Source organism: Saimiri boliviensis, chromosome 6 (genome assembly GCF_048565385.1).
Source record: "Saimiri boliviensis isolate mSaiBol1 chromosome 6, mSaiBol1.pri, whole genome shotgun sequence".
Lineage (NCBI taxonomy): Eukaryota > Metazoa > Chordata > Mammalia > Primates > Cebidae > Saimiri > Saimiri boliviensis.
This window is the reverse complement of record NC_133454.1, coordinates 47,739,396-47,753,006: the sequence shown is the minus strand read 5'-3', so window position 1 is coordinate 47,753,006 and position 13,611 is coordinate 47,739,396. Positions and strand designations below refer to the sequence as shown.

General features: G+C 40.8%; 1 protein-coding gene across 3 annotated transcripts in view; it reads right to left on the bottom strand.

Moving 5' to 3' along the window:
• Positions 1–704: 704 nt before the first annotated feature.
• DIXDC1 (DIX domain containing 1) overlaps positions 705–13,611 on the bottom strand; it is a 97,612-nt gene continuing 84,705 nt past the window's right edge. For 2 of the 3 annotated variants that reach the window (XM_003923714.4, XM_010334572.3), the window contains 3 exons: positions 9,657–9,762; positions 8,240–8,348; positions 705–6,816 (listed from right to left, as the gene is read on the bottom strand). In XM_003923714.4, coding sequence (XP_003923763.1) covers positions 6,736–6,816; positions 8,240–8,348; positions 9,657–9,762 — 296 coding nt within the window. In that variant the 3' untranslated portion in view covers positions 705–6,735. The remainder of the gene's footprint in view (positions 6,817–8,239; positions 8,349–9,656; positions 9,763–13,611) is intronic. The other variant, XM_010334571.3, reaches the window with a different exon arrangement.

Sequence of the window (13,611 nt, the reverse complement as noted above, 5' to 3'; positions counted from 1 at the left end):
GTATGAAAATATAGGTTACAAAACATGTTTCTGTTACCCCTAATACCATAGAATTCTATTAAGTAACCAAAAGCGTTATGTTTCATATGTTTCCTACCAAAACTTAACTGTAAGTCCTTGAGGGCAGGAAGTGTGTCTGGGTGGTTCTTCCATGTAGCCACAGAGCTTAGTATACAGTAATTAGCAGTGGCTGAATGTTTATCTTTTGAATTAATGAACAGAAAGTCATCAAGACTTTTTTTTAGGTTTGCTTCTCTTGTAAGATTATCTTTTAATTAGAGAACATATCAATTGGCCGGGCGTAGAGGCTCACGCCTGTAATCCTAGCACTTTGGGAGGCCCAGGTGGGGGGAATCACCTGAGGTCAGGAGTTCAAGACCACCCTGGCCATCATGGTGAAACCCCCATCTTAAAAAAAAAAAAAAAGAAGAAGAAAAGAAAACATATCAATTAAGGTGACATTAGATAAGGAGGAAGCATGTGCTGTGTTTATATCACCACCTCCCCAGTGTACACACCTCCCCAGTGTTAGACAACACCAAGAACACAAGAAGAAATTGGAGGGAAAAACATTAAAACAAGATGTTAGCCAGGAGCGATGGTGCGTGCCTGTAGTTCCCAGCAATACTTGAGAGGCTGAGGTCGGGGAATCACTTGAGCCCAAGAGTTTGAGACCAGCCTGGGCAACATAGACTCTGTCTCTTAAAAAAAAAAAAAAAAAATGGCGGGGGGGGTGGTTAATCTTGCTAACAATTAATTTGGAAAAGTAAAAACAGATTAGATATACTATTTTATGCCTACTTAAATTGGAAATGTTTAAGCAGGTACAACTGCTTAATAGAATGATATGTAGGCAGTATAATTGAGAAATATAAAATTTCCAGATTAAATGAAAAGGCATATTTGAAATAATATGAAGAGGAGGGCAATTATATTGTTACAATTATGTACAGCTTATGAATTAACAATTGGAAGAAGCAATGGAAGAATAATTGTAATTAGTAAAAGGACCTATAAATTATTATTATTATTATTATTTTGGAGACAGAATCTGACTCTGTCACCCAGGCTTCCGGGTTCCTGTCTCAGCCTCCTGAGTAGCTGGGATTACAAGCACGCACCACTGCTGGGTACCAGCCACAACCCCGTACATAGGTGCCCTTAGTCCTGGCAGTAGCGAGGGATTGAGATAAGGAAATAAAGACAGAGACACAAGAGTAGAATTTACAGCATGGGTCCAGGGGACCAACGCAAGTGTGGGAACTTCCCTGGCCCCGAGCTCTGGGCTCCAAACACTTTTATTTTGTGCTTAATCTCATTGAAGTTATGGGCATGGAAGGGGAGGGTGAAGGAGTAGGTAAGATGGGGCGGGGGAGCACTTGCACTTGAGATCCTTCTAAGGCATACTAAACTAGTGCTCTAAGCTTTAAAAGCACTTGAGATCCTTCTAAAACATGCTAAATTAGTACTCTGAGTTTATCACTGATTGTTATCAGGGTGCTGCTGCATCAGAAATATAGCGGAGGAGGAGCCACCCAGTCTGACCACTCCCAAGGAATCAACCAGCTTTTATCTCCTGAGCATTGAAGACTTAGAACAATTAAAATCACTCCGTAATCGGAGAACCTAGGCAGAGCCTGAGGTGTTCCCGGATCTCTGCCCTGCAAGGCTTTTCTCCTCCTTGCCAGTTCGCATCTGCAAAGACCCTCTCAGATCTTGTGAGCAGAGGTCGCCTCTCTTCTCAGAGATCTTTGCACAAGCCCTTTTTAGGAGACCCTCGTGCAGTCTCCATGCTGAGAAGGCATTCGTGGGACCACAGCAGTATTCCCTGCCCTGCATCCACCCCTCGGTGTTCCCCGGTGTTACTGCGCTCCCCGATGGTCTTTACCTTAGGTCTCCTGTGGGTGCTTGATTTCTAATTAACGGCACCAATAATATAGTTTAGTTCGAATATAAACTTCAGTGCACTGTGAGCCAATCAAGCTTATAATTATTTAGCTAGAATTAACAAAGGTCTTCCCCTGGCCATCTTGACCCACACACCACCATGCCCAGCTAATTTTGTATTTTTAGTAGAGATGGGGGTTTCACCATGTTAGCCAGGCTGATCTCGAACTCCCGACCTCAGGTGATCCACCCACCTGGGCCTCCCAAAGTGCTAGGATTACAGGCGTGAGCCACCGTGCCTGGCCAGGACTTATAAATTATTGGGTTTTTTTTTTCTTTCCCCTCTTAATGGCTTTATTTTAACAGCAAGGACTTACAAATTATTATAAATATGTTTTTGAATTGGCTAAACTATGTTGCTGCTTCTGCTGTATTTGAATAACTGGACCTATTTGGTATGAAGTAGGAGGTGATCTGTATGATCTGCTGTGCACTTAGGTATGCTTGCTTAAACCTCTTTGCATTTTTCAAAGAACAGTGAGTTTGTATCCTGAATATACTTTTGACTTAAGAGTAGCTAAATTATAGGAATGTATAGCTCAAACAGTCCAGAGATGACAAGTTTACCACAAAGGTAGGTTAAGAATGCTTAGGTTTGTCAAATCAGTCCTGAGAGAACCAGCTTGGATTCCACCAAACAGATTGGATAAAGGAAATTATGGAAAAGGAGACTCAAGACTCGAAGGTTTGAAGCAGAGAGACTTAAGAGAATGGTGGTATCACTGATATTGAGAGAAAAAGAAATTAGTTGGTAGTGAAAGATTTTGAGTTATGTACATATTTAATTTTAACATAATGGGATAGCCAATTAATAGTTGAAAATCTGTAATTGGAAGTCAAATGAAGGCACTCAGATAAAGAATTCAGTATAGCAAACATTTAAGTTGAAGTGATAAGAGGCATTTAAGAGGCAGCTTTCAAATGATTTGGGAATTCTGGTTGTTTTAAATACACATTTCTGAAAGAGTTCTTAATGCTTGCAAAGCATACGTAACTTTTGTCATTGAGTTTATACTCTTGGGTTCTTATTTGCAAGTTCACATGTAATTTCAAAAGAAGTGCTAAATAAATTGTCCTTGATAATTATCCTTGATATATAGAAATACTAATTGTAAAATATCTATAGCAATAAAGTAATCCTTATCTCCACTCTCCACATAATAAGTAAACCATGCTACCAGGGAGATCACTTGAGGAAATTTGCTTTCACTAAATACAAATGGCTTTATTGATTAATCTCATCAATAAACACAAGTGAAAATCATTAATGATATTTAGTTTGCAAACTCCATTTTATTCATAGTTTGTGTTTTTTTTAAATTAGTTCACAAATCTGGTACATACCGGCAGTTAAAACTGGTTATCGCTTTGATAATCAGAAGCCTGTGGTATAACATAGTCTCCATGAAAACATATTGTAAAACAGGGAGAATACACAGTAATAATCTCTTTGAAAGCAATGGTTGCAAACATCCATGTTTCTAAGAAAATATAATTTTACATATATATGTATTTTAAGCAAGCTATGCCTCTTAACATAAATTCAGACAGTAGAAGGAGTGTGCAATCATAATGCTTATTTTATGAAAACAGTGAAAATAATTAGGACCTAAATGCTTTTTAGTAATTAGAGTCCTCTTGGATTGGATGTAGAGTATAAAGATATTTTCCCTAATTTGCAACTATACTGGTCAAAAAGAGCTGAAAAGTTGGTAAGTAGAATTGCCATTACCAAGTAAGTTTAAAACAAATTCTTCAAATTTAAAAATGTAAACATTTTGAAGTGTTCCAGTCCCCCCAGCTAATTTAGGGAACTGAGCAGTCTTCAGTTTTTAAATGATTTTTTTTTTTTTTTTTTTGGAGATGGGGTCCTGCTCTGTCACCTGGGCTGGAGTGCAGTGGCATAATCAGCTCACTGCAACCTCAAACTCCTGGGCTCAAGCAGTCTTCCCACCTTGACCTCCTGAGTAGCTGGGACTACAGGTGTGCACAACCATGCCCAGCTACTTTTATAATAAAATTTCTTTGTAGAGACGGAGTCTTGCTATGTTGCCCAGGCTGGTCTTGAACTCCTAGGCTCAAGCAGTCCTCCTGTCTCGGCCTCCCAAAGTGCTGGGATTTCAGGCATGAGCCACCATACCCAGCCTTAAATGAAGATTTTGTAAACTAAACTTATTTTTGTGAGATGGTCATTTTGTTTTAACCTAACATGGTTTAGAGATTATTTTATGAACTCTAAGCTTTCTGGTTCCTCAGTTTTCTCAAAGAAAGAGAACTTTAAGCAAGTAGCAGGACTAAATACCCCACACCAATGCCACCAGGGGACAATACCATGAACAAGTCAGGAGGCCTCCTAGAATGCAGCCAAGTAAGAAACTGTTCCCAACAAAATCAGTCTTGCATACTTCTGCTCAGAAGGCTCCTCTCACTTTGGAAACTGGAATGAGGACCACCAACATATTGTACACAGGAGTTATGAGAGGTACATCCTCTAGCAGAGATGCTTGGTCATTACCTGTGGTACGTGAGATTACTGAGCTTAAGGGAAAAAAAAACGATCTTATGTTCTCCCGTGAACGCAACTTTAGCTTTTTATGGAGGCACTGAGGCCATGCAGCTCCTTTCCAAAAGACAGAGATAAAAGCCAAATAAGGTAGAGGACTTTGGAAATTTTCTCTGAAAAGTTAAATTCCACATAATAGACTGTTTGCTGAAAGAAAACTGACAAGTAAAAACTGTTTTAAGAGACAGACATTTAAGACAAACTGTATTAGAAATACAATAATGAATTTTGGCCTGATAGCCCTCATGCTGTCTTATAGCAAAACACTAAAATTCATGCAAAAGAGCAATTGGTGACATGAGGACTTTTTCTCCAGACTTCCTGGGAAAAAAAAAACTGTAAGAATATACTGTTTTCTTCTGTTTGCTTTCGTAATGAATTCTTTCTTTTGGCTGACTTTCCCAAACTTTCTCAGTCATTTCTGATGAAAAATCCTTCAATAGGAAAAGACCAGGTAAACTTACATGAAAGACATCACGTGTCTTTTGAGCTCCTTCTCTCTGCTACAGGAGCAATCAACTGGATTACACAAAACTACCTTCACAACTAAAATAGGTAGAACTGGAATAGGAATTAGTTGTCATTAGTATACTTGTAATAAAGTAAAGCTTGTTCTGAAACCACAAGGGGTGGTAAGAAGGGACTGTATAAAAGCTACTGGGTTCTCTAGAAAATGGATACAGTATATAGAATGTGAGAAGATACAGAACTCACACTCCAGTTATAAAAATAGACATGGTTCTCAGACAAAAAGCAAATGAGTACAAAAGAATTCTCCAAACATGAACTGTTTTTAAAAGACACATCTATGTAAAACAACAAGATGTCATCTCAGAGCTCCAAAGAGTAGTTTGTTGAAATGGCTGAAAAGAGGAGATGAATTGGAGACAGACAGGTCAAGAATACAGAATGGATCTGTCCTACTCTTGTGTTTGGCAGTGTACATTGGAGGTCACAGGCAGACAGACTGTGTTTGGTAATACGTATATAAATAATATGGCTGATTGGTTGATGGTGCTTGGTGGATGAATGAGAAAACCCAGGTTATCAAATAATCTCAGTAGTTGAACTGTTAGCTTCTTCACGTGACAGTGTTGTACGTGAGAAATGATTCTGGGTTTTTTTCACCCAGAATGATCCCTGCCATTCACAACTCATGCTCCACACCCCATGGTTTCTATTGTACCCTAAAGGATCAGCCTAGATTAAATACATAAATATAAAATAACTCTGGCCTTGAAATGAGGAGGGGCAGACAAGTACTTCATGCTCAGTACTTATAAACCACAAAGAAATGCTGAAATTAATGGTCTGTCTCCTTTTAACTACAAAGGAGATGCCATGAGTTAAAGAAAGTCATGAAACAAAGAAAGTAAAAAAAATATGGGTAGCAGCACCTTTCCATACCCGCCTGGATTTTTAAGGAGCTTTTCACTCCTTATTCCTTTCAAACACAAAGTTCATCAGTTGGAAGAAAAAGAAATGGCTCTAAAGTTAAGAGTCCCCAGAGAAAACTAACAGTACATGAAATAGGCCCTATGTGGGCAAAAGGACAAGCTGCAGAAGGAGTTAAGACAGAAGAGGCAGCCCAAGGTCTTAGTAAAGTACCGTTTTAGCATAGTTTAGCACGAAATGGGCAGCCCTTTTCCCATCCAAGCAACAGTTCAGCACCATCCACATCCGGTTCAAAAGACTACTGAAGACTGGGCTTTCATCTTTGGTACCACCTCATGAGTTATTCTTGGTTTGCAGTAGCTTCTAAGAAACAGAAAAGCTGGTACCTTTGCCTTGTCTGTGAGTACAAATGCTGGGACTCTGATTGCTGCAACCATTGAGGCCAATTAAAATAATACTGTAACATACAGGAGAGATGCATCCAATTCCTAGTTTCCAGATAATAGCAGCCATGCCTCTATAGAGGCGGGATCATCCATCCCCATTGTTTAAGGCCTTCGGTTTGTTGTCCTCAGAGTAGAATAAAACACTGTGTTCCCACGGACAAGGAACTCCAGATGAACTCATGGTCTACATTTGGACAGAATTTTAAGTACCAGGTGTGCCAGGCACAGAAATAGGACTGACCTGTTGCCATCATACTTGGAAAAGCTTCTGTTTGGATGTACAAACTAGAAACTTCTTAGTGTATTCTGGTTTTAGTTCCCTTTCCTGAGTGAAGCAGCCAGGGAGTGACCAGGTTCCACAAGCCCTCAATCTGATACTTGGCATTAATTCTCTCCATGGTCTTCTTCCACCCAAGCTACAATTTTCCCCTCCCATCCAGGGATGGCATCATCATCATGGAAAATCTAGAGGGGAAAAAAAAAAAAAAAACAGGAAATCTCACTCACTAAACAATTGCTGCTAATAAAAATAAGACCTCAAACATGTAGAAGAAAGCCTTGAGTTAAGACTCTATGTCCCTTTGGTCTTGTCCCTAGAATTGCAACTGATATTTTTTTTTTTCTTAGATCCACATCTATGAAATAGGTTGTTTTTTTTTAAAAAAAAATCCCTCATACTACTTTGCTAATAGAGATTTGTAAGAATTAATAAATTACCAGTCATAAAGTACTTTGGGCTTCTTAGAGGAAAGAAATAGTGCTAAGTATTTTAAAAATGAGAAAGTGGAAAATTTAGGTACCAGGCATTGTAAAGAAAGGGTGGGAAGAAAAAAGACTTGATCTTAACATATTTGTCAGCTGCAGTTGTCTTCATTAATTCATCCACCTCATTTCCTAAGCCAGTAATAAAACAGGGTTATTAAAACATTTCACTGAGGAAATGGTTACAAAATAAAATTTTACCTCTTCTTTTCTTTTCTTTCTTTTCTTTTTTTTTTTTTTTTTGAGACAGAGTCTGTCTCTGTCACCAGGCGCCAGGCTGGAGTGCAGTGCAGTGGCGCAATCTCGGCTCACTGCAACCTCCACCTCCCGGGTTCAAGCAATTCTCCTGCCTCAGCCTCCCAAGTAGCTGGGACTACAGGCGCACGCCACGACACCCAGCTAATTTTTAAAAATATTTTTAGTAGAGACAGGGTTTCACCATGTTGGCCAGGATGGACTCGATCTCCTGACCTTGTGATCCTCCCGCCTCAGCCTCCCAAAGTGCCGGGATTACAGGCGTGAGCCACAGCAGCCCAGGCTTTTTGTGTAATAACTTTTTTCATTCTGTAACTGCAATGAATGTACTTGTAATACTATATAACCCAGAACTGTCTTCCCCCCAAAAAGTCTATATTTGACAAATGGATTTATAGAGTTGCATAGGCTAAGAAAATACTCAAGGAGTTGGGCATAAGCATAGATGACTCTCTAGAAGTTCCTTGATTTCATTATGAGAAACTATCACCACATAATATATAGTTCCATATCTTCATGCCTGTTTATTTTGCTCTACATAGGAAGAAAAGTTTTCCAAGATTTGGCTACAGATGGAAAATTATTTTATTGTCTTAGGTTCTTTATTTTCCCTAGCAAAATAATTTAAAATAAAACTTCTATTCAAGTTCTTGGTCAAATAATGAAGTCCTACAACTAAAGAACCTATGGGCATCTTGGGCTCTTCTATGACCACCTGCCTAGAGTGATCGGACCATGGTCTGAGGCTCTGGCAAATTCCTCTGACCTGGTCAAGGAACTCATGTACTTCTGGACACTAGTGCTTGAACAGAAGGCATCAGGGTTCAGAAAGGACCAATAACACCATCCAGACTCCCCACAGATTCTTTACCTCCTCTTTGACAGTGCCAAACTCAGGATCTAGTGCTTTGAAGTGATACCGGTGATTCCCTTCCCGATCAATAGCTGCTTTAAAATCCTTTAGTGTCACCTCCTCCAACCTGCAACACAGGGAGAGAGCACAAAAGCAGACTGTTGATCAATACCTGGAAAGATAAGATATCAACTTTAAACCCAGCCCCCTGCCAAAGTCAATAAGAAGAAATAGCCCCTCATTAGGTCACTGCCCCTGATAACCCAAATGACTCTAAAACAGCAGAGACTGGAGAACCAGTAACCACTAGGGAAAGAAAAAGTATTAAATATGGGGTGATATGAGAATTTAAAATCAATTTATTGCTTCAGGAGCCAAATCACTTTTCTCTGGAAAAATTTGTTGAATAAGCACAAATACATCAAAGTTCTCTTGATTTTCTTTGCTGTAGTATCCTAATTCTCTAAGATGGTACAATCAAATCAAGAATCACCATCTTGGCCGGGCGCGGTGGCTCAAGCCTGTAATCCCAGCACTTTGGGAGGCCGAGACGGGTGGATCACGAGGTCAAAAGATCGAGACCATCCTGGTCAACATGGTGAAACCCCGTCTCTACTAAAAATACAAAAAATTAGCTGGGCATGGTGGCGTGTGCCTGTAATCCCAGCTACTCAGGAGGCTGAGGCAGGAGAATTGCCTGAACCCAGGAGGCGGAGGTTGCGGTGAGCCGAGATCGCGCCATTGCACTCCAGCCTGGGTAACAAGAGCGAAACTCAGTCTCAAAAAAAAAAAAAAAAAAGAATCACCATCTTTATCCTTCTATCTTTAGGAAGCTGGCTTCTAACCCAGACTAAATAAACAGACTCTCTAGGAAAGGAAAATTCTATAACCTCTCTCAATAGTTGGTTGCAGAGTTTAAATTTCTTTACTTCAAAACCATTTCCCCTTAAAAGGAAGTATATTAACCGAATTTTTGGAAGGCTTTTGACATAATTTCTTAATAGGGATTAGTTGCTACAGTCATTGAATAGCAACAAAGATCAATTAGTCATAGTCTTGGAGTGACTGCCAGGCTGCAATCCATTGCTGTCAGCAGGAGCTATTTTGAACACACACACACACACACACACAAAAACGATTTTTCCAAATGCAGAGCAATATTTGCATAGTTTTCAGGATTGAAAGTACTATTATTTTACCTGTATCTAGTAGTAGATCATGACCTGTCTCTTAAGATACCACTAAATAGTGGAAAAGCTGAAACTAAAATCTCTATCTCTGTGGCTGATCTCACTATAGTGACATCTCACTCTATTGCTTCTCAAAAACCTATCACCTGCTCATATGGGCATGCTCATATGGGCAGCAACTAATGAGGTTCTGTCTTCCTTTCCTTTTTTTTTTACAGAGAAATATAATGATCCCAGAATCTCACCTCTTTGGTATATTGACCATGAAAGGCGTAAGTGACCGGTCAGTGAAATAGAGCACTTTAGTACAGGTGCTGCTGACAGTTGGAGAGCTCTGTGAGTGAGGCAACTCTACAATCAGAAAGAGACTGTGGTTAGAACATTCATTTGCTCCAAATCATCCATCTGCACTTATTCAAAATGTCCCAGGAAAACAAAGCTGCCTGAGGTCACAGCTCACAGCTCTCACACCCTTGCCAAACACCATGTCCACATGCTATGATACACTAGGACGAGAATTGCTTTCCACGTGGACACTATCATGAGGACTCAACATTGCTCACTCATAGTAGGGGAACAGCAACTAATATGAGAGGTCACTGCTAAAGATCAAAGAACAGAAAAGCCTGGCAAGATTGCAGCCGAGGCAAGGTAGACACACAGCAGAAGCTGTGGACTCTGCCAATATTTAACTTTCGGAGGTCCATAGTAGAGAATACTTCTGTGATTCATAAAAAGAAAAATCAGCTGGGCAGGGTGACTCACGCCTGTAATCCCAGCACTTTGGGAGGCTGAGGTCAAGATATTGAGACCATCCTGGCCAACATGGTGAAACCCCTTCTCTACCAAAAAATACAAAAATTAGCTGGGCGTGGTGGCGCGTGCCTGTAGTCCCAGCTACTTGGGAGGCTGAGGCAGGAGAATTGCTTGAACCCAGGAGGCAGAAGTCGCAGTGAGCCGAGATCGCGCCACTGCACTCCAGCCTGGCGCCTGGCAACAAACCAAGACTGTCTCAAAAAAAAAAAAAAAAAGAAAGAAAGAAAGAAAAATTGGTAGGAACAAGAACCACAGAAGCAAAGCAGCCTTAGAAACTCAGATCCCAAGGGGCTTATCCTCCCAGTCTAAAAGGTACAGAACCTACTTTAACTCTTAGCAACTTAAGATCTATAGTGTTAGGCCAGGCGCAGTGGCTCAAGCCTATAATCCCAGCACTTTGGGAGGCCAAAGCGGGCGGATCACGAGGTCAAGGGATCGAGACCATCTTGGTCAACATGGTGAAATCCCGTCTCTACTAAAAATACAAAAAATTAGCTGGGCATGGTGGCGCGTGCCTGTAATCCCAGCTACTCAGGAGGCTGAGGCAGGAGAATTGCCTGAACCCAGGAGACGGAGGTTGCAGTGAACCGAGATCGCGCCATTGCACTCCATCCTGAGTAACAAGAGTGAAACTCCGTCTCAAAATAAATAAATAAATAAATAAAACATATGAGTCATAGTTACTTTAAATTTCTTTTCTGATGGTTTCAACATCCTTCTCATATTTTGAGTTTGTTCTGTTGATTGCTTTTGCTCTTCACAGTGGCTTGGTTTTTTTTCTTGCTCTTGTGGGTGCCTCATAATTTCTTACTGAATGCCAGACATGTGTTAAGACAGGAGAGACAGAGGTAAAAATATCTGTCTAGAAATGGGCACACTATTTGTTCTTCCAGGCCATCAGTGGGGACAGTTGAGTTAATTTGGTCAGAAGCTGAAGTCGGATTGAGATTTTTGTTAAGGTTACCTTCAGTAAACCACCATTTTCCAAGTCTTCTAGAGTAAGGTTTAGGGACAGCTGGTTGCTGGAGGGTTGTTACTCGATGGTCCTTCCCCTCCCTCAGCTGTCGGCTTTCCTCCTGTGCCTATGCCTCAGTCAGTCTCTTTATGCTGTTTCCTCCCTCAGAAGCAGTCCACTGCTGCTAATTAAACAGGGCTTGCTCCTTTGGTGGTGGGGGATGAGGAGTGCTTCTCTGTTGTCCTGATGCAGCCCCAGTTTTTAAGTGGGGTTCTCTCAGTGATCCTGTTCCTCCCCCTGTGGTAGCCAGCCTCTTATAACCTGAGTCCAAGATAGTTTCCTGCTCGGCTGCCAACGTAGACTATTCTTTTTCCTTTCCCATCCCCACTAGCTGTAATGGGTCTTCACTTTCGCCTAGAGCAGAGATGGAGGGGTCAATAGGATTTTCTTCCCTTGCACAGAGGGAAGGGAGGCAAATAGCTGCTGCCTTCCTCCATGAAGGAGGGAGGGAGGGAAGGTTTCTTTAGACTTTATCCCCATGACCAACCTTTTTTTAACCAAAAGCATATTTTATTAATGTTTAAATTGATACATGTTAGCTGTCCGTATTTTTAGATTACATGTGATATATATATATATATATTTTTTTCTTTTTTCTTTTTTTTTTTAAGATGAGGTGTCATTATGTTGCTCAGGCTGGTCTCAAATCCCTGGACTCAAGTAATCCTCCCACATCAGCCTCCCAAGTAGCTGAGATTACAGGCATGAGCCCACCATGCCTGACTCGTGTTATTTTGATACATGCATACAATGTGTAATGATCAAATCAGAGTAACTGGGATATCCATCACCTCAAACATTTATCTTTTCTTTATGTTAAAACATCCCAATTCTTCTAGCTATTTCATTTTTGGTTTTGGTTTTGCTTTTTGAGACAGAGTCTCGCTCTGCCACCCCGGCTGGAGTGCAGTGGCATGATCTCAGCTCACTGCAACTTCTGCCTCCTGGGTTCAGGTAATTCTTGTGCCTCAAGTGGCTGGGATTACAGGCACTTGCCACCACGCCTGGCTAATTTTTGTATTTTTAGCAAAGTGCAGTGATTACAGGCATGAGCAACCACACCCAGCCTAGCAATTTCAAACTATACAATAAATTATAGTCACCCTACTACCTTATCACACTAGAGCTTACTCCTTTTATCTAACTGTATTTTTGTATCCACTAACCAACCTCTCCTTCACCCCCACCAAGCCTCCCCAGCCTCCAGTTACTACCAATCAACTATCTCCATGAGATACCTTTTTTTTTTAGCTCCCATATACTAGTAGAGAACATGCGGTATTTGTCTTTCTGTGCCTGGCTTATTTCACTTCACATAATAATCTTCAGCTCCATCCATATTGCTTCAAAAGACAGGATTTTATGCTTTGTTATAGCTGAATAATAATATTCCATTGCATATATGTATTTACTTTCTTTACCCACTCATCTTTTGGTGGACACTTCAATGAATTCCATATCTTGGCTATTGTGTTTTTGTTTATTTGGTGTTTTGTTTTGTTTTGAGACAGGATCTCACTCTATCACCAGGATGGCACAATCATAGCTCACCGCAGCCTTTATCTACCAGGGTAAAGCTATCCTTCCACTGCAGCTTCCTAAGTAGCTGGCACTGCAAGCATGTGCCACTATACCCAGTTAATTTTATTTTTAGTAAAGACAAGGTCTCGCTACATTGCCAAGGCTCATCTTGAACTCCTGAGCTCAAGCAATCTACCTGCCTCAGCCTCCCAAAGTGCTGGGATTACAGGCACAAGCCACTATGACTAGCCTTGGCTATTGGAAATAGTGCTGCAATAAACATGGAAATGCAGGCAGCTCTCTGACATACTGATTTCCTTTCTTTTGGATATACACCCAGCAGTGGAATTGCTGGATCATATGGAAGTTCTGTTTGTACTTTTTTGAGGAACGTCCACATTGTTTTCTATTGTAACTATACTAATTTACATGCCCACCAACAGTGTATAATAAGTATACCCCTTTCTCCAAATCCTCACTAGCATCCTTTTTTCCCCACATGCCCCCTATGTCAAGTTTTTTTTGATAAAAGGCATTTTAACTGGGGTGAGATGACATCTCACCGTCACACCAACCTTTTCATAAGCACCTGGCAGTCATGAAAAAGTATCTTCAAGTGGGTACAAATTCCTCTTGTGTCTGTGGCTCCCACGGTTCCTATACTGCCTTCTCAGCCTTTAGTAAATAACTAAAAATCTCAGGCCAGGTGCAGTGGCTCACACCTGTGATCCCAACACTTTGGGAGGCCAAGGCGAGGAGATCACTTGAGGTCAGGAGTTCAAGACCAGCCTGCCCAACATGGTGAAACCCTTTCTCTACCAAAAATACAAAAATTAGCTGACATGGTG